A 23304-nucleotide genomic window follows, 5' to 3' on the forward strand; every position below is an offset into this window, starting at 1 on the left:
GTGTAGAGCGTATGACATAATAGTTTATTATAGGATGTTGAAATCACTTTCGAAATGGCGGTTTTATATAAAGGATACCTAACAATGTCTTCAGTCATACTAAATATATTTCAATTGAAATATATCAAGTCATACTGAAGATACTGTTACATATTCTGCTTATTTCATGCGATAGCAAAATCTTTTCAGAGAAAAGGATATTTTTCACTAGTGACAAATATCACTTTTATAGAATGAATACATTTCACTAGTAAAAACGTAACACATTATTATCTCTCACGATAAACTGGCTAGAATGGCAGCCAATATCGATATCTGCATTATCTAAACTCGTTTAATAATAGGAACATCATTATTGATCGGCACGGCAAAAATAGCAAATATCTATACATATTATGTACTATATTTATAATAACCAATTAAATTAATGGTTGCTTTCTTTTTCAAACAGTGGCCCTTTAAAGCAAGTTTAAAAATATATAATTCGGGGGAAACTTAACTCTTTTAAAGTAGGAAAATGAAATAAATCCAATTGTCGTTAAGTATGATAGAAATAGTGTGGAATTTTACGGACAAGTTGACATTAAAGACTTCAATGTTGACATGGAACACAATAACCTGGAGTCCGCCATCTTGTGAACCGATTTTAAGCGACATAACATATATATGGTCTATTGATGTCATGTGTTTTATTTGGAATAGGCCCACTTCGATTGTTCTTGCCATTAATGTGTCGCTTTACTCAAAATTAAGAAAAGCCAGTGAAAATGTAAAAATCGTCTGGCCATACATGAACTGCGAGACACGTCTACTATCACGTATTGTAATATAAAGAACCATATCGAAAGCAACGTAAACTTTAAACGATTTTAAAAGTAAATGCTTAATGAGTGTACTCGTCAATTAAGATTAACCTGTAATTGTTGTTAAAATCCTAGAAGACAGTTCTTTGTAATAGAAAACAAATACCATGAGTGCATATTTCATTAAGCTTGAACATATCAAAAAGCCAAAAAAACTTGTTTATTATATAAAAATTGATTAATTTTTGCTAGTAAAGCACTGGTCTCCAAACAGTTACTATGGTTTTACCTTAGATCAAAGTAATAGTCACAATCAATTAAAATGTGTGTTTCCATTAATATTTCGTTAGTTTAGTCATGGGGTTTTGTCGTCTGCTATTTCGGTAGCTGTGTTCAGGCGACATGAGGAGGCCGACAGCCGAGGCCACCGGTACTTGTATCCCCGTCAGACCACTCTCGTACCCTGCCAGATAGGTATATTCTCTAGGCTGGGTAGCTCGCTGGAACGGACATTGTCGCGACATCTAAGGCGGGCTTGGTCGCTTGCAGGCTGTCCTTTTCAGTCGAACACCATGGTATCGTTTCACAAAGCTTCGTAACTTACAAACGTTCGTAATATTTACGAAAAAGTAACGCAAAACTTAAGTTACGAAGTTTTTGTGAAGGCTTAGTAATTCGTGAATGTGATTTACGCAAATTTCGTGGGTTACGAAGCTTTGTGTAACGATACCCATATGTAATTCATTTGGATTTGTGCAGTTATATAATTGTATTGTAATTCATTTATCTAATCATGAGCCAGGACATTTAGAGTATGAACTTAGGTGCTTTAATTTCAATCCACATTTTAATCAATCATGTCTGTTTTATTATTTTATTTATATACTTTGCTTTAAGGTGACGAATTCCTCCCCTGGATAGATGAAAGTATTTCTCATTTCCATGATGAGGCATGCTTACAATGGAAGGAAAGAGCAGAAGAAACAGAATATGTTGATTTTTTGGGCGGCGATCAGAATGGTTTGTAAGTATTAATGCAAATAATAATAACTTAAGGAAAATCAAACAACATATGCATGAGTACACGTCATATTTAAAAGCCGCGGAAATAAGAGCATTATATATAAAACAGATTAAAACGACACGCAAAAAAAGCCGTAATTCTTACTCCAAATCTATAAAGTGAGAGGATATTAGGCCTATGAACAAAAGTAATTTACCATGATCGTAACATCTCGGACCAATCGCACGTAGCCTTTCCCGAACTCGCGGCGCTATTATGATAACAGGAATGCATTCATCCTCACGTTTTTATCACCCTTTCAGTTACTGGAAGAGGAAAATAGAATTCTCAAGTTAAAGAACAGCATATCCTCAAATTCACTATCTGTTCTTGAAAAAGTTTCAAATCATGTGTACTAAAACATTGGCTTACCAGAATCATTATCTACCAGTTTCAAGAAATCTTAGAGAAATATCAACTCTAATCTGGATCCCGGGACATGTCGGTATCTTAGGAAATGAACGAGCCGACATGACAGCCAAGAGTGCTCTAGCCAAGCATCCCACAACAATGACACTGCCACATACAGACATTTATCCGCCATTTCAATCTACCATACACAGTCTTCTGCAGCAGCGGTGGTCTATTAAAACGAACAATAATCTATTCCTAATCAAGCTCAACATTATTGCATGCCCTTCAAATAGAAATAGTCGCAGAGAGGAAGTTGTCATCAATCGATTTCGCACTGGACTAATAGAATCTTGCATGTGCCTGTTCGTGGACAGGGATATCTCAACCCGAGTGTAAGAGTGATCATTTTTCTCACATACATTTAAAACAAAAATAACAAATCGGAAAGTGTTGTGAAACCTATTCAGGGCACTATCATCAATGTCCTTGATATATGCATCAAAATTGATGACTTGATCAAACTGCAACCTTGTTACGCTTCATAAAATGTTGATGTTACGCTTTTGTGAGTTGCGTCATATTGAGTTGTCTTTCTCTTACCCCAGTAAAAGACTAAAAGAATCTAACATGGGTCTGTTCCGTGGACAGGGATATCTCAACCAATGTGTTAGAGTTTGACCAGTCAGCATGAGGTTTGCCGAGTGCTGGCAAGCCAAGCAATTACACGATGGTTTAGATATCCGTGTTTGTCGAACAGACATCCTTTGATTCTTTTTTTCACATACTTGCCAGCAAATGAAAGTCTTTATGAAAATTCATCGCGCCATCTTCATCGCGCCTACAAAGCTCTTTGGAATGTGCATCAAAATTGATTGCGTCATAATTGCGTCATCATTTATGACATGGTTACTCGACGTCAAATGATGACGTAACGTTGATATGAACAGCATCATAAAAAACGTGCTAGCTGTCTTTCCCCTCTATGCGAGATCGATTTAATTTTTCCGTAGCAACCGCAGGATAGCCCTGTGAAGGATATGAGAAATAGCTCTGTTCAATACCGAAAACAGATGGTCATCGCTGACGTATTTGGAGAAATGTTTATCTTACTTATTCAAAATCTTTAAAACGGTAGGATTCAACAAGACGTTTAATATTCTATTATCGAATGCGATATATAACTATACGTTATAGGCATATGCGAATTTCGATAAGGGTCGTATTGATAAATCAGAAGATAAAAATTGGTTTGGCCGGGACTTTTATGCATACATCTCCCTGTCTTTAAATGTTATGTACTAAATAAGAATCATCTTGATATAAGACGCAAAATACATTTCTCGAATGATTTCGGCGTCTTTGAACAACATACCCACTGAATGTTGAGCCTGTTATTATAGAATCTTACTAAAAATGTATTTGTGTATATCTATATTTAATTTAATTTACCTTTCCTCAATAGCTGTGCAGCATATATCGGCCGATTGCATAACCAGTCTTCGCCAATTTTTCTTGACCAATTGACCAATAACTGCAAGGCGGTAAGTGATTTCACAGACAATTACGTCATTAAATACGCATTGATAACCTTGTGTTATAAGTAAGTTACGTTACATTCTTGAAGCCAATATATATATTTATAATTTCGTTTTTTAATAAGTAGTCTATTCGGAAATATATATTTATTTCAAAAATACAAAAAATGAATAAATAAATAAATAAATAAATAAATAAATAAATAGATAACTTCGATATTATGACATATAATAATATATATATAGATATAATGTTTGTTTAAATATATCGTTAAATTATATTTATTTCAATAATTCATGCCTTTGCTTGTTCTTAGCTTTACGTCGTTATTCACGAGATGATGCACGCGATTGGTTTCGATCATGAACAAGGACGCCCAGATAGGTTTAACTGGCTGATAATGAATTGGGAGTGCATTATGTCCTTTGCCATCAATAACTACGTAAAGGGACCATTATCTACAAGCGTTGAATTGGATTGGACATCTATTATGCAGTACAATCCAGGAGTAAGAATACTTTTTATAAGTGTTTGGTCGTAGTGTTTATGAGTAAACTTAGTTTTAGATCGTTCGTTTTTTTCTAACGCTAGGTTTATTTCATTTTTAACGTTACCTCGTTTTGAATTGTATGAGGAATATGATTGGTTGCCGATCGTAGTTTTAATAATACAATTCTATATAGGGGTCGTACAGCTTCCTAGTTCTATAACTGTATATAATTTGGTTTTTGTCTTTGTAAAAACCCTCATGATATATCTGAATTTTGCAAGGATTACCAGCATGTCGCATATTTATCCTCTTGTGGATGATTTTATTTGCCTAGATTTACTTGCATATCCTATCTTAATCATTTTGTGGATGGTTTTAGTTGTCAAGGCTTACCTGCATATTATGTTTTAATCCTGCTGGTAGATGATTATAAGCTACCTAGTTTTACCTGCATGTCACATCTAAATCCTGGTTACTGATTTTTAAGTTACCAAGATTTACCTACATGTGACATCTAAATCCTGCTGATGATTATAGTTGCCTAGGTTTACCTACATATCACATCTTAATTCTGCTGATGAATGATTATACATGTAATTGCCTAGGTTTACCTGCATGTCACATGTTAATCCTGAAGGTGGATGGTTTTGGTTGCCCAGGTTGTACCTACAATGTACATGTCACATCTTAATTTTGCCGATGAATGGTTGAAGTTGCCAAGGGTTACATGCATGTCACATGTTTATCTTGCTGATGAATGGTTTTAGTTGTCTAAGTTTACGTGCATTTCACATGTTAATCCTGGTTACTGATGTTTTAAGTTGCCTACGTTTACCTGCATGTCACATCTTTATCATCAGGTAGATAGTTTAAGTTACATAAGTTTACCTGCATGTCACATGTTAATCTTGCTGATGGATGGTTGAGTTGCCTAGCTTAACCTTCATGGTTATTATCATGAGTAGAGTTACTGCTTCAAAATGTACTAAAACATACGAATTGGTGTTTAGCATTAACTCTAAGTATAACTAATTGTGGTCTAATTAATATATCTTTGAATTAGCACTTTATGAGCTTCAAAATATTAGGATATATCATGTTTATGGAGATTGGTCCAAATAGCATATGCTCTACCATTGCATGCTGATCTGATATCGTAATTAAGTGTACATCTGATTCGCATTCACATAGATTTTTATTTGATAATTTGTTTATACTTTTTAAGTGACTTACATTACTTGGTTTACAATAATTATATGGTAAATATTTGATTTGATCTGTATTATCATGATGTAAGTGTATCTGAAAAATAATGTACCAGAATGTAAACAAATATATTATTCTAGTTCGTTAGAAACAGATACAATGGGATAGTTTTAATACTGATTCACTGACATTTTGTATATCTTCTATGACATATGGGCATGAGTGTTTGAGAGCGCGCAATTACCTGGCTTATATATAGATATACATGACGGGTGTAGTCGTTGAAACAAAACACGCATTTACCACATCGGATCACCCTGTCTTGCTTTTCGAGTACAGGTTCATAAATCTCATTGTGAATGTATATTTATTCATACCTGCTTCCGATTTATCTAGTTAGAATAAAAAAAATAGTGTTCTGTTAATAAATTGTGACTTTATCTGATGATTGTGCTGGTTTACTAAAATAAACCATACGCACGTATTGTATAGAATGGTGAATTTAACGCTATATATGTATGCATTTTGCAGTGAAAATATAAGTTTTTCGTTTTTGACAAATCAGAGCGGACCTTTGTATTCACCTCGTTGAAACTTGCCGATTTTTTTTAATCGAAGCGGAGATAGATAAATTGGTTATTCTGTTGTATTTCTGAAATTTTCAGACTAGGTTTTGACAAAATACTCTCTAGACGTTAGCTATTCGTACACAGATTCTCCGATAACAGCAGAAAACGCTTAATTATGCGTTGATCAGTCCTTTCAAGATGGCGCCCTCAAGCTGACGTGGAGTAACGTCACAAAGAGATGACGTCATTACTGATTCCCGCACTTTTTGACACAATTAATTTTTGATGTTTTTGATTTTGTTTTTAAGTTTATGAAATGCAGTAAAAAGAAAATTGAATGGTATCCCGTTAAAAATAGCATACAGTTGTGTGATCGCACAACGTTCCAAAAACATCGTGCGCACAAATGTGCGATGTGCGATACAAACCGCACAGCTAACGATAGGGTTATAAATATAACGGAATAACTGGTTATACGAAAAGATATACGAAAAAAATAAAATTATGATATAAGATGGTCGCTTTTATATATACGTGCTGCATAACAATTGTTTTCATTCATGGAACATGTATAACCTGTTAATGTTTGCCATTTAAGTACCGTCATTTTGTCTCGCAAGTATTCGTGATGTTTTCGACGGCCTGGTGATACATCTACATGTACATGAACCAGAATTGTAGACGGACATCACTACGAATATTTATCTTACTTAATACATAAATTAAATATATATTATGTATTTTTAAACACAACAGATATGTTTCTATTCATAACAAGTTGTTTTATCTGTTGATTAGTTCTACATGTATTACATAGCCTGTATATAATCTCGCTGAATACACATTTCTTCGCCTCGCCAAGGCCTAGTGGTGTCCTCGACGACGTCCGAGCAAATTATATAATCTTCTTAATAATCATTTAGATAACCTATTTAACTATACATCGGTGTTTAGTTTCATTTCTAATAATTATTGCATATATTTCACCAAAAATATGGTAATTAGCTGCCTCGTAAAATGTTAATCGTTGTATATCTTTTACAATCGTTCCACACGTTTGAATAATTAGATACCGCGTTCCTCATTTTATATCGACCACGATACATATCGCACATGTACCGTTCCAATCGCCCATCGTGCGCACATTTTCCGACACGATCCGTATCGCACAGATCGCACATCGTGCGCACATCGCACATCGTGCGTGCGCACAGCGTGGAACGTTGTGCGATCACATAACTGTATATTTCACTCGTATGAAAGAATATTTCGATATTGTTCACGAGTGCTTCGCCCTCGTGAAAATATCGATAATCTGTCATACTCGTGAAATGTATGTTACATTAAACGGGAAACCATTCGATATCCTCTATATATTTGACAAAACTTGTATCATGAATAAGTTCTTCTGTTAACAGATATTTAATAACTGTAACAATAAAGGAACTATGCAGACGAGCTATCCCGCGTTTGATCGACTCTTGTACATAAACCTGAACTATTTAACCCACTATGACAGCCGAGCTCTAGTCGAGGCGTATAGATGTAACGAAGGTAGGTACAATGCTGAAGAGTCAGTCTAGTATCAGTGATTCTCGCCCGTGCACCAATCAGTCTAGTATCAATGATTCTCGCCCGTGCACCAATCAGTCTAGCATCAATGATTCTCGCCCGTGCACCAATCAGTCTAGTATCAGTGATTCTCGCTCGTGCACCAATCAGTCTAGTATCAATGATTCTCTCTCGTTCGCCAATCAGTCTAGTATCAATGATTCTCGCCCGTGCACCAATCAGCCTAGTATCAATGATTCTCGCCCGTGCACCAATCAGTCTAGTATCAATGATTCTCGCCCGTCCAACAATCAGTCTATACTAGTATCAATGATTCTCGCCCGTCCACCAATCAGTCCAATATCAATGATTCTCGCCCGTGCACCAATCAGTCTAGTATCAATGATTCTCGCCCGTGCACCAATCAGTCAAATATCAAATGATTCTCGCCTGTGCACCAATCAGTCTAGTATCAATGATTCTCGCCCGTGCACCAATCAGGTTAGTATCAATGATTCTCGTCCGTCCACCAATCAGTCCAATGATATTGGTTCTCGCCTGTGCACTAATCAGTCCAGCATCACCGATTCTTGCCCGTGCAATTGTCTTGTCTTGAAAATATTACCCAGCTTAACAATGAAAATGGAATAATCCCGTTATTGTGTGTTTTAGGTTGTACAAATACTTGTACAAACGGTGGATTTATCCGTAGGACAGTTAACAACAATCAGTGCCATTGTCGTTGTCCGGAATACCTGACTGGCCCTACCTGCGCTGATATCAATAGTAAGTCTAATATTTCTTACTTAATTATAATGAATTAATTGATGTGTCGATAAAACCTGTACGGGTTGTCGGGTGGCAACGTGATAACGAACTTTTCTTTCCGAGTTCGAATACCCGATCGGCCCTAAAGATGTATGAGGTAACTGGTGTCCTGTGTAACAAGACCTCGAAGAAAACATAACAATTGAATAACATGACAAAGAGAGTAGATGGACACATGGAGAAATTAAGTGGACTGTAATGCAATCATGGCACATATTTTCCCCTAATCTGACCTATTGAAGTTTTGTTTTTTGCTGTATTTTTTATAGTCAAGTCATATTTCACCTTCATTGCACAAGGAACTTGTTTTTTTTAATTTATTTTTTTATCCAGTCCAGTTTTCAAAGTTAGAGGGAAGTTTGACTTACAAAATTTACAAGACATTATGCAATTCAATTTAGTTAAGTAGTTCTCAAAGCCATTTAAATTCAAAAATCATTTTGAGTATAGATAAGGCAATAGACATGCCCTACTGGTCCCTGCCAGCTATAACACGGTACTGATCTTAAAAAAATGATGCTCTTTGGTGGGTTTTTTTCGCAAAATAAAAAGAATACAGTGGACTGATTTTTATGTAATAATACAAAACATTGTAATGTCACTTTTCAGTCTTCTTATTGACTGGGAAATTGTCGGAGATAATATGGTTATCTGTAATTGTGATAATTTTATTTAAATCTCTCAAAGGAATTATGCTTATACAGCGTTAATAATGATTTTCTAAAAAAAAAAGTAAAGGTCACCTTGACCTTGACACAACTTTCGAAAAACTTATACTTATTCGAGATAGTATGGTATTTGCGATTGTGTGTGAAGTTTGATCAAAATTCATCCAGGTATGAAGCTGCTAGAGCGCTGACGAAAAGGTATGCAGACGAATCCCCACAATTGGTTCAATAATATTTTGTTCACCTTTCCAAATTTCAAGTATAGTGGAACAATAATCCAAGTATAAAAAATCTACAGTTTTAATTTCTTCCCATAAATCATAAATCTACAATCATTTCAATCTAATTTAGCATAATTGTTTAGCAATTGAGGGGGCCTCGGTGGCCGAGTGATTAAGGTGTCCCGACACTTTATCACTAGCCCTCCACCTCTGGGTTGCGAGTTCGAAACCTACGTAGGGCAGTTGCCTGGTACTGAACGTAGGCCGGTGGTTTTTCTCCGGGTTATCCGGCTTTCCTCCACCTCCAAAACCTGGCACGTCCTTAAATGATCCTGGCTGTTAATGATCCAAAGAAACAAACAAACGTTTGGCAATTATTGTAAAATAAAAAGAGAGAGTACATTAGTAGAAGTCTGCAGGAAGAACAAATATGACAGTATTCTTCAGCGGAATTCGTGCATTTCCCACTGTATAGTAAGAAAATATTTGTGGGAGATTTAACTTTCGTTGTACTTATGGTCATTGAATATAACATGAAAATAAATACGTCTACAAACCAATGTTTATTTTAAATGTTTGACTACAGAATGTTTACAGGAAGTAATTGCGCAAAATCTAATACCAGCAAAGTAGGTCCGATTTGGACAACCGAAAATATTTGCTCCATGAAAATTTAATGACTTTACACTATTTCACCGGGTCATCAAATAAGAGTCATACCTTTGCAGGTCTGCTTGTTAATTACTTAAAAAATATGAATTTTGTATCAAAAAGATCTTCAATTGATCTCCATCCAGCCCATTTATTTGTTCATTTAACTGAGCATCTTAAGAGCTTCCAATAAATTTTATTTCGAAACATACGTTAGCCTTGATATACAGATTGTTTTCTAACCTAAAACTATTGCGTTTTTCTCGTTATCATCACTGTAATCTTTTTTCTTTGTCGATGTCACAATTAAAACAATGGGCTACTACTACCAAGCAAAACTCCACTAAGTGTTATTTCATATACGTAATGCTATTATATATAAATAATGCTATTATGTAAAAACATTGCGATCCAGGTATTCATATCATCTTATAGACGACTTCCACAATGATCATGTCAGGGTATCGGGCCGACCATCACTGCGCCATTGAAACGTTATTTTTTAAGAACGCCGATGTGGCGCAGCGGTATAAGCTGCGGGTATTTCTGGCTAGGCGATTTGGTGCCGTAGATCGTGAGTTCGAGGCCCGGTCAGGGCACGAGTCAAAAAGTTGTCTTCCTTCGTCATTTGTGTTGCTTAGTTATATATCTATTTATTAGCACAATGTATCATATACACAATGTGTTGGTGATCCGAAGATATAGATTTGAATTTCCTGTCGTAGTTGTACCGAGAGAAATATAAATAATGCTATTATATATAAATACATTTCTTTGTCAATGCACCCTGACCACGAACAGTTTGAAAAGCAATCGTTTAGAACATGGAAATGCATCATTGATGGGCTATACATATGTTTACATTCTGTTTGCTACAGGTCCCTGTGGCGAGATCATTGAGCTCGCAGAGGGAGAGAAAAAACAAGTTTCAACAAGTGATCCTCATCCTGTCGGGGGAACATGTGTATATCTAATCAAGGTAGGATAAGAATTTCCCTCTCGTAACATAACCGAGACAGTTTGTCACATATCTAACAAATTAAATCAACAACAGAATACAATATTATATAAATAGTGCCCTTGTCTGAGAGGAATATGGAGGATTGTTTCCCCGAGGGAACATTATCTTCCCGAGCCGATAGGCGAGGGAAGATAATGTTCTCGAGGGGAAACAATCCTCCATATTCCCCTCAGACAAAGGCACTATTTATTTCATTATACCGAATAGATATCAATTTATCGATATCCTCCTCAAATATTGAGGCAAACCTCTTAGACGTCTGCTCCATGTTTACAAGTTGTCTGTGTCACTGTTGCGTTTGTAAGAATTGTCTCCCTTCTCAATGTTCGGGATTTTCCGTAAGAAACAATCGTGCGTTTTCGGGCGTAGCGGGGAACATTGCAATATCCCTCGGCAATGTTGACCGCTGTTTCTGACACTGCATATTGTTTCAGGTCATGTGATTAGGAATTGACCAATAATAAGGCGAGAATCTTACATAAGGTATAATAATTACAATTATTACAGTTTACAACTATACAAAATATACCATATGAAACACATTCACACACGCACACCCACATAGACACGCTAATCTCTGAAATCCATTACTCCTTAATAACTATGTGTCAAACTAGAATCACAATATTACTTCACAATATTTATTGTACAATGTCTACTTAATCCTACTATCCTACACATAAAACACAAAGAGCTCCTCATTGGTGACTGTCACTAACAAGCCCACATATAAATGCCAGTATAATGCTGGGTCCCCCAGTGTTCCCGCTGCCGTTCCATACGTATGCGATGACGTAACCAGTTGTACCTGTCTGATATTCAGGCGCTGTACAGCAACAAAAAAATTGTCATGCGAATGGACAACAGTATGTATATAATTATAATAGTTTCTGACAGCTCTCTCAAGTATATGGTCGTGTCAAGCCGTACCAATGACTGAGTAACCAAGCACTACATAGCACCGCCGCAACACACACCTGGGCCTCCATAGTGTTCACAATGTACATGTATAGTGTACAGTTCTTCCGCAAAGACTTCAGAACTACACAGCCGACATTACTCTCAAACGATCATCTGTATATGTCTGTTTAGGGCTTTCATAGCTCGCAAATTGATCATAGTACCATTTAGGGCTTTCATAGCTCGCAAATTGCTCATAGTACTATGAGCAATTTGCGAGCTATGAAAGCCCTAAACAGACATTTACAGATGATCGTTTGAGAGTAATGTCGGCTGTGTAGTTCTACATGTCCATTATAAGTGGACACGGGCGTAGATTTTGGCATGAGGATAATAAACCCCATAAAAGTATATCCTAAGCATAACAATCGTCGAATGATAAAATTACATTATCTCAATACAAGCATTTAGTGCAAACATGTCATTACACATATTCCCTATCGATATCGCGCGCGCACCTGTTGGTCATTTTTGACATTGAATTTCCTCTTCAAAATATTAGATACGTGGTTCTCTAAGACATCGTCACACTAAACAACCACACGAGTGCATATTACACAGACTGCATGGCAGAGTTTATCTCACATTGTAATCCATTTCTTTTCCAGGCTCCTGTCAACAACAGAATAACCATCACTAGGAAAAGTATAGATGTCCCATGCACCCATTTTGTGGAATACAGAGTGAATCTCATTGACCAGTTGGGACTGCTGTAAGTCGCGTACTAAAAGTTGATGTTTCCACTTTAGAGATTAGAGAAAGTCGTTTACTAAGTGTTAATCTTATTAGCCATTTAGGAATAATGTAAGTCGTCTACAGGAAAATGATTTCATTGGCCAGGTCGTTTACAAAGAGTTAATCTTATTGGTCAGTTTGGAAAAGTAAATGTCGTTTATTACAAGTTAATCTCATTGGCCACACGGGAAAAGTGTAAGTCGTTTACTAAGTGTTAATCTTATTGGCCAGTTAGGACTTGTGTAAGTCTTTGACAAGTTTGACAGTTGTGACTGATGTAAGTTATTTACTGCACAGATTGGTGCTATTATTGTTTAGCCATTCTAAATGCTACCTCAATTCATTTTCGTAAGAAGCAATAAAATGACAATTAGGTGCATTACCGTTTTTATATGGGAACATTTTACAACGGTTGGCATTTCAACATTTACATGTGAGATAGAGGAATGATTAATCCACATGTAAGATAGAGGAATGATTAATCCACATGTAAGATAGAGGAATGATTAATCCACATGTAAGATTGAGGAATGATTAATCCATATGTAAGATTGAGGAATGATTAATCCACATGTAAGATAGAGGAATGATTAATCCACATATAAGATTGAGGAATGATTAATCCACATGTAAGATAGAGGAATGATTAATCCACATGTAAGATGGAGGGATGATTAATCCACATGTAAGATTGAGGACTGATTAATCCACATGTAAGATTGAGGAATGATTAATCCACATGTAAGATTGAGGAATGATTAATCCACATGTAAGATAGAGGAATGATTAATCCACATGTAAGATTGAGGAATGATTCATCCACATGTAAGATTGAGGAATGATTCATCCACATGTGAGATAGAGTAATGATTAATCCACATATAAGATTGAGGAATGATTAATCCACATGTAAGATAGAGGAATGATTAATCCACATGTAAGATTGAGGAATGATTAATCCACATGTGAGATAGAGGAATGATTAATCCACATGTAAGATTGAGGAATGATTCATCCACATGTGAGATAGAGTAATGATTAATCCACATGTAAGATAGAGGAATGATTAATCCACATGTAAGATAGAGGAATGATTAATCCACATGTAAGATTGAGGAATGATTCATCCACATGTGAGATAGAGGAATGATTAATCCACATGTAAGATTGAGGAATGATTAATCCACATGTAAGATAGAGGAATGATTAATCCACATGTGTGATAGAGGAATGATTAATCCACATGTAAGATAGAGGAATGATTAATCCACATGTAAGATAGAGGAATGATTAATCCACATGTAAGATTGAGGAATGATTAATCCACATGTAAGATTGAGGAATGATTCATCCACATGTAAGATAGAGGAATGATTAATCCACATGTAAGATGGAGGGATGATTAATCTACATGTAAGATATAGGAATGATTAATCCACATGTAAGATTGAGGAATGATTAATCCACATGTAAGATAGAGGAATGATTAATCCACATGTAAGATTGAGGAATGATTAATCCACATGTAAGATAGAGGAATGATTAATCCACATGTAAGATAGAGGATCGATTAATCCACATGTAAGATAGAGGAATTATTAATCCACATGTAAGATTGAGGAATGATTAATCCACATGTAAGATTGAGGAATGATTAATCCACATGTGAGATAAAGGAATGATTAATCCACATGTGAGATTGAGGAATGATTAATCCACATATAAGATTGAAGATTGCTTTAATTTCAGCGATGCATATGCTAATAAGTGATATAAACTGTTGTAATTTGGGATACATCATTTAAGATAGGTGATATTTTTTTCATCAGATATTTGAAAATTTGATAAGGAATTGCTTGTATTTGGAATAATAATATATGCAAGATAATGCATCCGTGTCATACAATTGGTAAAATAACATTTCCAATTTATTTCCACTGAAGAACAATTTGTTTCAATACTTTCATAATACTTGATTTGAGCAGAATTACTATTGGTTGCTAACCACACTTTGCCCGTTTATATGTTGCTTAGGTTATGGTTTGAAGTTGTTGATGCACCAAATGGTGTATGGGTTCATAACATAGCAACGTTTTTAAAGGGGTATAGCAAAAGAAAGAAACTTACGACAACGTCATGAGAGCAACCCTATCTCCACCCACCAACATTAAAATATGATTTTTTTAGAATTTTTAGTGAAGTGTTTGATTACATGACTGATAAAAAAAACCACGTGATGATAGGAATAAATGTCCATGAATAGAATACATGGTTATAATAGAATGTTCCATAAATACACATCAGAGGGATCTTGGTGCCCATCATCGGATAACTTTCTTTCGATCTATGTCAAACTTATCTTTTCTCTGCTTTCCTGTCTGTGCTCTTAATCAAGCTGAAAGATCCACCAAGGGATATCTGAGTGGTAAAACAAACGCCGAACAGCGCCATTCCCGTTCGGACGATACGTACATGCAGGGGTGCTGTCAGACGAATTCGTAGTGTGATCGGCATAATGTGTACCACCCACAAAGCCTTAGTAGTATGAATTATGGCAATCTTGTCCAAATAATCACCACAATTGGTTTTTTATCATCAGCCATCTTTGTATGGTCATGCTGCAACAACAGAGGTATCAGTCACCGGAACGCTTGAAATTAGTATTTTTGAATTGCCGCTCGTTAAGGAACAATTAATTATCTGCCAACGATTTCATAACATCTTGGAACATTGATATTCTAGCAATAACGGAGATTTGGCTGGGGTCATACATCGATGACGAAATACTAGCTGAACTTTTACCAACAGGCTATTACATTCTCCACAATGTTAGGCACGATAGACGTGGTGACTGAGTGTCTGTTCTGGTTAAAAGGGGGCTAAAATGTGAGACATTTCATTTCCAATAACGACGAAGCATGCACACACTTTGAGCATATGCAATTCAGGCTGTGCGTTGCATAAATCTCTCTTCCATTTTAACGGAAGGAAAATTGATAAATGATTTTCATATCTGGATGAACAAGTTATTGTCCCACATGAACTTATTATCGCTGTGACCTGAATTTAGATATAAGGATAACAATCACAGTGACAAATTTCAAACTTGCCACCTGTAAACCATATTGTTTTCCGAGCAAAATGCACAATTACAGGCCAAGGGAAACATACATACAAATGACAGTTTAGAAAGATCGACGAGGACCTTTCTAATATTTGGTTTGTTTTGTTTGTTTTGTTTAACATCCTATTAACAGCCAGGGTCATTTAAGGACGAGCCAGGTTTTTGAGGTGGAGGAAAGCCGGAGTACCCGGAGAAAAAACTAGTGGTCTACAGTCAGTGCCAGGCAACTGCTCCGAATTCGCAACCCAGAGGTGCAAGGCTAGTAATAAAGTGTCGGGACACCTTAACCACTCGGCCACCACGGCACGCCATTCTGAAAGTAGCAATCTGATAATGGTGGGCTAAATTAGGCGATCATAGGATTAATTTACAGCAAGCTTGATCAGGGTTTAAGAATCACCTTGTTCTTATGGACTCGTTTCCAATGCATATATTAAGGTACATGTATGTTTGGTTCAAAGGACCACCATGTACATGCACATATATATTTACATGTTAAATGTTTACATGTTTGGAAATATATTAATGCAAAAAAAGTCATATAAGCTCATATTTGTCTATTTTTAGTTATTATTACTATTTTTGTTTAGGGAATGTGGTTCATCGACATCTGAGAGGACTTTTGTAACATTACCAAACAGCGAATCAAATACAGCAATGGTGATTCTCCATGCTCAAGATAATACTATTACCCCTGGAAGTGGTGTTAGCCTAGAATTTGAGTCCTTCATGTCATGTAAGAACTATACCATTCAAATTATTCCTTCATACAAGAAAACTTCATCATAACTCGTATGTTCGTATAATACAATAGTGTAACAAAGGTAACCATGTAATGCTCTTCACGACTTTCAAGGTCATTCCCCATATTAGATCATAACACACTTGCTGTTTAATATAATAATTGTAATCATATTTGGGGTAGTTTTAATTTTGCCTGTCCATTGCAGTTTCTGAAATACGCATGGCTTAGCACAGGTAACAGACTATCCATCGTTTTCAGTCTTGCTCTGAGAGGCTGCCGAGCAGAAGTGATGCAGACAGCATGACAATCAGACTACTAAACTTATTATTTAATGTACTGCTATATTCATGCTTATTGTAATTTTTAGGTTGCCTTTCCACGGAAGTTTCTGAAATGAGTATGACGTTACCCAAATATTGGTTACTAAGAAGAGTAAACTGACTAGCCGCCATTTTCATTTTCGTATAGAGAGGCTACAGACAGACTTCTAACTCAATTCTCTAATTTACTGTTATATTAATGATCAACATGACTAAAGTTTTATTTGTTGTCAATCTTGTTGCTTTGGTGTACCAATTTCAAACAATGTCAGTAGATTATTTATGCTTACATAGACGTTTTTCTATCTCTGATCTGTTCATGTTTTACATATTCCTTGCGAAACTGACAGTTCTAGGTCATGTTTTACTTCCGCCTTTGGTAACTGACAGTCCTAGGACATGTTTTACCTCTCCCTTGGGTAACTGACAGTCCAAGGCCATGTTTTACTCCCCCCTTGGGTAAATGACAGTCCAAGGACATGTTTTACTTCCCCTTTGGTAACTGACAGTCCAAGGCCATGTCTTACTTCCCCCTTGGGTAACTGACAGTCCTAGGACATGTTTTACTTCCCCTTGGGTAACTGACAGTCCTAGGTCATGTTTTACTTCCCCCTTAGGTAACTGACAGTCCTAGGGCATGTTTTACTTCCCCCTTAGGTAACTGACAGTCCTAGGTCATGTTTTACTTCTTCCTTGGGTAACTGACAGTCCAAGGCCATGTTTTACTGCCCCCTTGGGTAACTGACAGTCCTAGGCCATGTTTCACTCCTCCCTTAGGTAACTGACAGTCCTAGGACATGTTTCACTTCCCCCTTGGGTAACTGACAGTCCTAGGACATGTTTCACTTCCCCCTTAGGTAACTGACAGTCCTAGGCCATGTTTTACTTCCCCCTTGGGTAACTGACAGTCCTAGGACATGTTTTACTCCCCCCCTTGGGTAACTGACAGTCCTAGGACATGTTTTACTTCCCCTTGGGTAAATGACGGGCCTGTGAGTTGTTTTACTTGCCTCATATGTATATGACTGCTCATTGGTCAATTTATTTAACCCTTTGGTGACAGACAGGTCTTAGGACACGTTTTACATGCCCCTTAGGTAACTGACAGGCCATTGGACATGTTTTGTATGATACAGTGAGATAGAGATAGTTTTTTTGGCATTTTTAAATGTGATGTCTATCGTTTGTTAGATCCTCCTTATACATCTAAATACAAGTACGTGATTGGACATTGTGTTCTTATTTTGTATTACCATTGCAGACTGTTTGGATAACCCCTGCCGTAATGGTGGTATTTGTGAAGATGACGCAACCGGATATTTTTTCTGTAATTGCCCACCAAACTACAGCGGGGACACATGTAATATAGTTTCTGCTGCAGGTAAAACCTCTTCACTCTTATTAAATAATGTTAAAATGTGTGCTAGACTTTCATCTTCAAAATCGAAAGATCAATGGATGTTACTGATTAATTTGTCTTTTTCAAACTTATCATTCGATCGATATACCACATAAGGATCAATATATAAGGAGTTGATAAAGGAAATAAGATATGTTTAATATTATGACGTCATCTAAGACTGCAATCAAACTGTGGCTTCTGATTGGTTGAAATATCATTGGTATCCTATTTTGATGTCTCCGACTTTTGCTCAATACAGTAGAATCTTAAGAACAAAATCTTATATTGCTGTGATTGCTGACAACCACACTACTAGTTATAAAAATGTGTATACTCTGGTTTACAAAACTATATCTGTACAATAAAAAAACAATACATTTAAAAGCACTTAAATTAAAAAGAAAAATTATGTGGGATTCCATAATTTTAGCTACCGTTGGATGTGACCTACAAACGGATGTCGAGGGAGTGTGTTGCTTCACTGAAGTGTCCAATGGCACCGTCGAATACTTCGAAGTCCGACCACAGGTTTGCTTGTACTCAAACTGTTACATTTTTAAATGTTTTGAGAAATTATCACAAAAATACGTCATGACTTTACGACGAAGAATCGTATATGGCGAATAGAATATATTACACTCTGTATTGACCATGTATTGGTAATATCGCATTGACGAAATGGGAATAGGTCGATATTTTGTTAAACTTTCTGACATTATAGCATACCAGGTAATAGCAGGCTTGAATTATTCTGGGTGATCTATTTCAAATGTCTTGTTTTCAAGCTTACAATATCACGTAACCCGTGATGCCAGTTACTCCCCACGGCTGTATCTGTTTGTTTTATCATTATTTTCCTCGTTCATGCGTCGCGTTCTCTATTCCCCTCTAGGAAGACATAACTAGCCCTTATCTGCTGGCCTTCACTGTAGGAATAGACATGACAGACGAGGCGAGGCTCGAAAGCAATGTGGAATTTGAAGGTACATGTGTTTTTTGCCTTTTTTTTCTTCAAGTAAGTTATAGAAAACATAGGTTCACAAGCAGACATTAGTTATAACTGTTAGCGAACACTAATTCATAACGGCAATTTAGATTTTGAAATAACATTTCAACTTAATACCGTTATTTCCTTATGCCCCGAAATGGCTTGCTTTTCATCGCAAAAGAAAATGTCACGATTGTGGGCACTAGCCTTACATAATCATACCTTGTAGATGGAGTGCGCTGTCTATCGTTTGATGATGCTGTTTACCGTGGTGCAGACTCGAACGCTACAGTAACAAGTTCGTACCTCGACAGAAACGGGAATGAGCAGCTGTTGTATGAAACAGAGGATACCAATGGATATTTCGTTTCGAGGCAAGCAACTCTACCATGGAATCTAGATAAGGTAATAAAACGGTTATATGTGTCATGTACATGCTTAGGATAGGGATATTCCCGAGAGTCACAAAATCTGATAGCCACATTTTGCGAAGGTGACCATGTCTGGTAGAGATTGACTATGTAAGACATCTAGGTAGAAAAATTCTATCTCACACAGCATTTCATGCGCGTAGAGTAAAATGTCTTCAAGGGGGACAATTATTAAAATATTGTCGGCAAGTGGTCACATCTATCAGCTATAATTGTCGGTGTGAGATGTAAAAAAAAAAATGGACAACAAATAAAATAGGTCTTCGGGGGAAATACCGTACTTATAATAGGCTGATGTGTCTAACTTTATTTCTTTTTCCTTTTTTTAAAAATGCAGTTTACACACAGTAAGCGGCAGGAAACAATATTTTTCTTTAAAAGATAAATCATTGAATAAACGACATAAACAAATGTTTTGTAACATGATGTCAAACACCAAACACCTATTAATGGTTCCGTCAGCGTTAGAACCTGAGAATTTGTGACAGAGATCTTTAGGTGTAATTTTACCTATGTTAGTGTGTACCTTAAGCATATTTTTAGACGTTCTAGTGTGTTAGATAAACAAACATTTGGTAAATAATGACGCCCATCTCAAATTGTATCATCTTATAAGATTTCTTTCTATCCGCTCCCCCCTCCTATTCTCTTCTTCCCCTCCTATTCCCTTCTCCCCTCCCCTCCCCCCCTCTCTCTCTCTCTCTCTCTCTCTCTCTCTCTCTCTCTCTCTCTCTCTATATATATAAAGTGAAAAAATAGTTTGTTTCCATGTGAAAGTAAGAATAAGGATATAATAATAAAAAAAACTCGACGACTATATATATATATATATCCTATATAATGTTTGAGAATAGTTTGTTTTCTTCAAAGCCTAACGGGTTTTCAGTCAGAATGAAGAAATCATTTTTATCGATAATGACTGGGTGACTATTATTAGTATTTTCAAAGCTGTGGTTGTATTTTAACTCTACAAGTATAACCCCATGTCTCAAACAGATCAGAAAGACTGGTATCGATTCCCTGGTTGCTGTTTCATGCATAAATTTGCCAAAATAACTGACAAAATTACCACAAATGCTTCAGTTTCAGTATCCTTGAACTATAAATAGAATTGCAATGATAATCGTGACGTCATTTAGTGACGTAGCATTTTATAAAAAGCGATTGAACAATAAAAAAATGTCGGTGTATTCTCTAAACTGATCAAATATGTGGAATTAAGATTTAGATTATATAATAGATTGCAAAGCTCAGTCCCTAATTGAGTTTTCAAAATGTTGTTGATAGAACTTTGTCGAGTTTGTTAGAGAACTATGTAAAAATAGTTTAAAACACAGCATTTCACGCGCTCGGAGTAATCTTTGGTCAACGGGAAATGGCGTTTACAACAAAAATGATGAAATTCGTTGAAATCAAAGGGATATTGTATCTCCTCTTTAAAATTTGGAAACTGTTATTTTTTTACCTATTTTTTTCTATTTCTTCAGTCGGCCCTTAAGTAAGTAAGTAATGTCTTAGTCGGCCCTTAAGTAAGTAAGTAATGTTTTAGTCGGCCCTCGTCAGATTTTTAAAGGTCAATTAAACATCAGAAACTTTAGGTAATTTCAAAGCCATCTTTAGTATTTAATTCTGCGTAACAGCTGCCTACGTACCATGTTGTATTTTCATCTGTTGGCTTATATTAACTATATATTGTAGATAAAGATTGCATCGACTTATTATGGAGGAGCAGCTGGAATATCCAATATAATAATCATTCCAGGAGTTTGCGCCGGAAGTAAGTAGATTTACTACGTCATCAGAATTACCGATATCAAACAAAACCGTAATTCATACTAAAATCGATCAATGAAATTAAATTATGAATGATATCTATATTTCACTTTCATTAAAATTACAATTAATATGCGACCTTGTGTCATGGAAGATAGACCGTTTTCTGCTTCATCAACTTCATTAGCTATATGTACGTAGTAGCTATGTACATTTTGGTCATATCGAGTGCCTTATTTGAGAAGAAGGGCTGATGGCAGACTTACACAGTTACCTGTTGCATGTGTACTATGTAACTGAGTTCCTGACAGACTTACACAGGCCCATTACACCTGTTGTATGTGTACTTTGTAACCGAGTCCTATGTAACTGGGTCCTGGCAGACTTATATAGGCCCATTACACCTGTTGTATGTGTACTATGTAGCTGAGGCCTCACAGACTTATACAGGCCCATTACACCTGTTGTATGTGTACTATGTAACTGAGACCTGACAGACTTACACAGGCCCATTGCACCTGTTGTATGTGTACTATGTACATGTAAGTCATGTAACAGGATAAAGCTTACGTCAGTGATTCACACGGGATTCTTTGTCTATTGTTCGTCCGCCTGATTCAGAAGAATCACATTCGAATGACGTCACGTTCGACCTAAATACTTATATTTGACAGAGAACTTTGTAGGCTCACAAAAATGTCCTTACCTACTATGGGATAGATGAATGTAACTTAAAAGGTAGGGACTTTTCGATATGCATGTAGAATAGTTGGTGAGAAGGAGGTCATATAATTCAATAGGGCCGTTTAAAGGGTCGCGCTAGTTGCCAATGTACGCCATTTCCTGCCCTACACTTAGGGTATACGAATTTTAAAGGAGTCTTCCTGAGTGTGATCCTAACTGGCAACAAAATGTAATTTAAAACCTCGAAAATAAACTGACCTCAAAAATAACCCTATCCTAAAAAATAAGACTAAAGTTTCATGCGAGAAAAACTTATTTAAAAAATACGCTTTGTTTGAAAAATAAATCTTTCTTAAAAATGAATAGAATATATAATGTTCGGTAGTGTGAAGAAGGTCTGGTTTGAAAAGAGAACGTGTGTCCATTTTTCTATCCAGACATTTTTCTGTACCCCGTTCTAACGAAATTATGTTATATTATAATCGGCCGTATGAACTCTGGATTTGTCATATTTCATGATATTGTACAAAATAAGCGATGGGAGATTATTTACCACATAAACTGTATCAAAAGTTAGCCTTATTTGAAAATAAGCATTTCCTAAAAAACAATGTATTTGCTTATATTTTCGAGATGTTTGGGTATTGTCTTTTTCTCTTATCTTTAAAATACTTACTTCTCCCATTCAAGAAAACACTTAAATGAGTCAGTGTCATCAAGACATATGTATCACATACGTATGACAGACATTAAGATGTACAATGTAAGACTTGGTTCGATATGTGGTTTTGATATAGTGCCTCGTATGTCCTCTCCCTTTCTGTGTCGGTTTCTTAAGTTACAATTTTATTCCGTTCTACTTTAAGCAACTTGTGCATCTTTGCAATTCCCATTCTGTGCCAACGGTGGAACGTGTGTTGACTCGCCTAATACTCCAACATGTGACTGCACTAACACCAGTTTTATTGGCGAATACTGTCATATACCAGGTAAGTAAATGTTTGTATATCAAAACGAATGTTAAATACTACGTATTCCGGAATAACTCGCAATTCACGTTATAAAATTGGGTGCAGATACTGGTTTTTTTTTCTGTTTAGATAAAAATCTGATACGTACATGTATTAACGTAAAAAGTTTGGAGCATGACGCTTTAATATAAAACACAGGAAACATTACTG

The 23304-nt window shown here is 36.1% G+C and overlaps 1 protein-coding gene across 1 annotated transcript in view; it reads left to right on the forward strand.

Annotated features, from left to right (window-relative positions):
* LOC117317015 (MAM and LDL-receptor class A domain-containing protein 2-like) overlaps positions 1–23304 on the forward strand; it is a 40359-nt gene that overhangs the window by 4318 nt on the left and 12737 nt on the right. Inside the window, exons 4-18 of the mRNA XM_033871793.1 lie at positions 1701–1827; positions 3683–3761; positions 4073–4264; positions 7440–7575; positions 8245–8362; positions 9010–9053; positions 10819–10919; positions 12530–12633; positions 16371–16516; positions 18107–18226; positions 18678–18775; positions 19140–19230; positions 19465–19640; positions 21365–21443; positions 22990–23112. Of these exons, the coding sequence (XP_033727684.1) occupies positions 1701–1827; positions 3683–3761; positions 4073–4264; positions 7440–7575; positions 8245–8362; positions 9010–9053; positions 10819–10919; positions 12530–12633; positions 16371–16516; positions 18107–18226; positions 18678–18775; positions 19140–19230; positions 19465–19640; positions 21365–21443; positions 22990–23112 (1734 nt within the window). The remainder of the gene's footprint in view (positions 1–1700; positions 1828–3682; positions 3762–4072; positions 4265–7439; positions 7576–8244; positions 8363–9009; positions 9054–10818; positions 10920–12529; positions 12634–16370; positions 16517–18106; positions 18227–18677; positions 18776–19139; positions 19231–19464; positions 19641–21364; positions 21444–22989; positions 23113–23304) is intronic.

The sequence above is a fragment of the Pecten maximus genome, chromosome 18 (assembly GCF_902652985.1).
Source record: "Pecten maximus chromosome 18, xPecMax1.1, whole genome shotgun sequence".
In the NCBI taxonomy this organism is placed as follows: domain Eukaryota; kingdom Metazoa; phylum Mollusca; class Bivalvia; order Pectinida; family Pectinidae; genus Pecten; species Pecten maximus.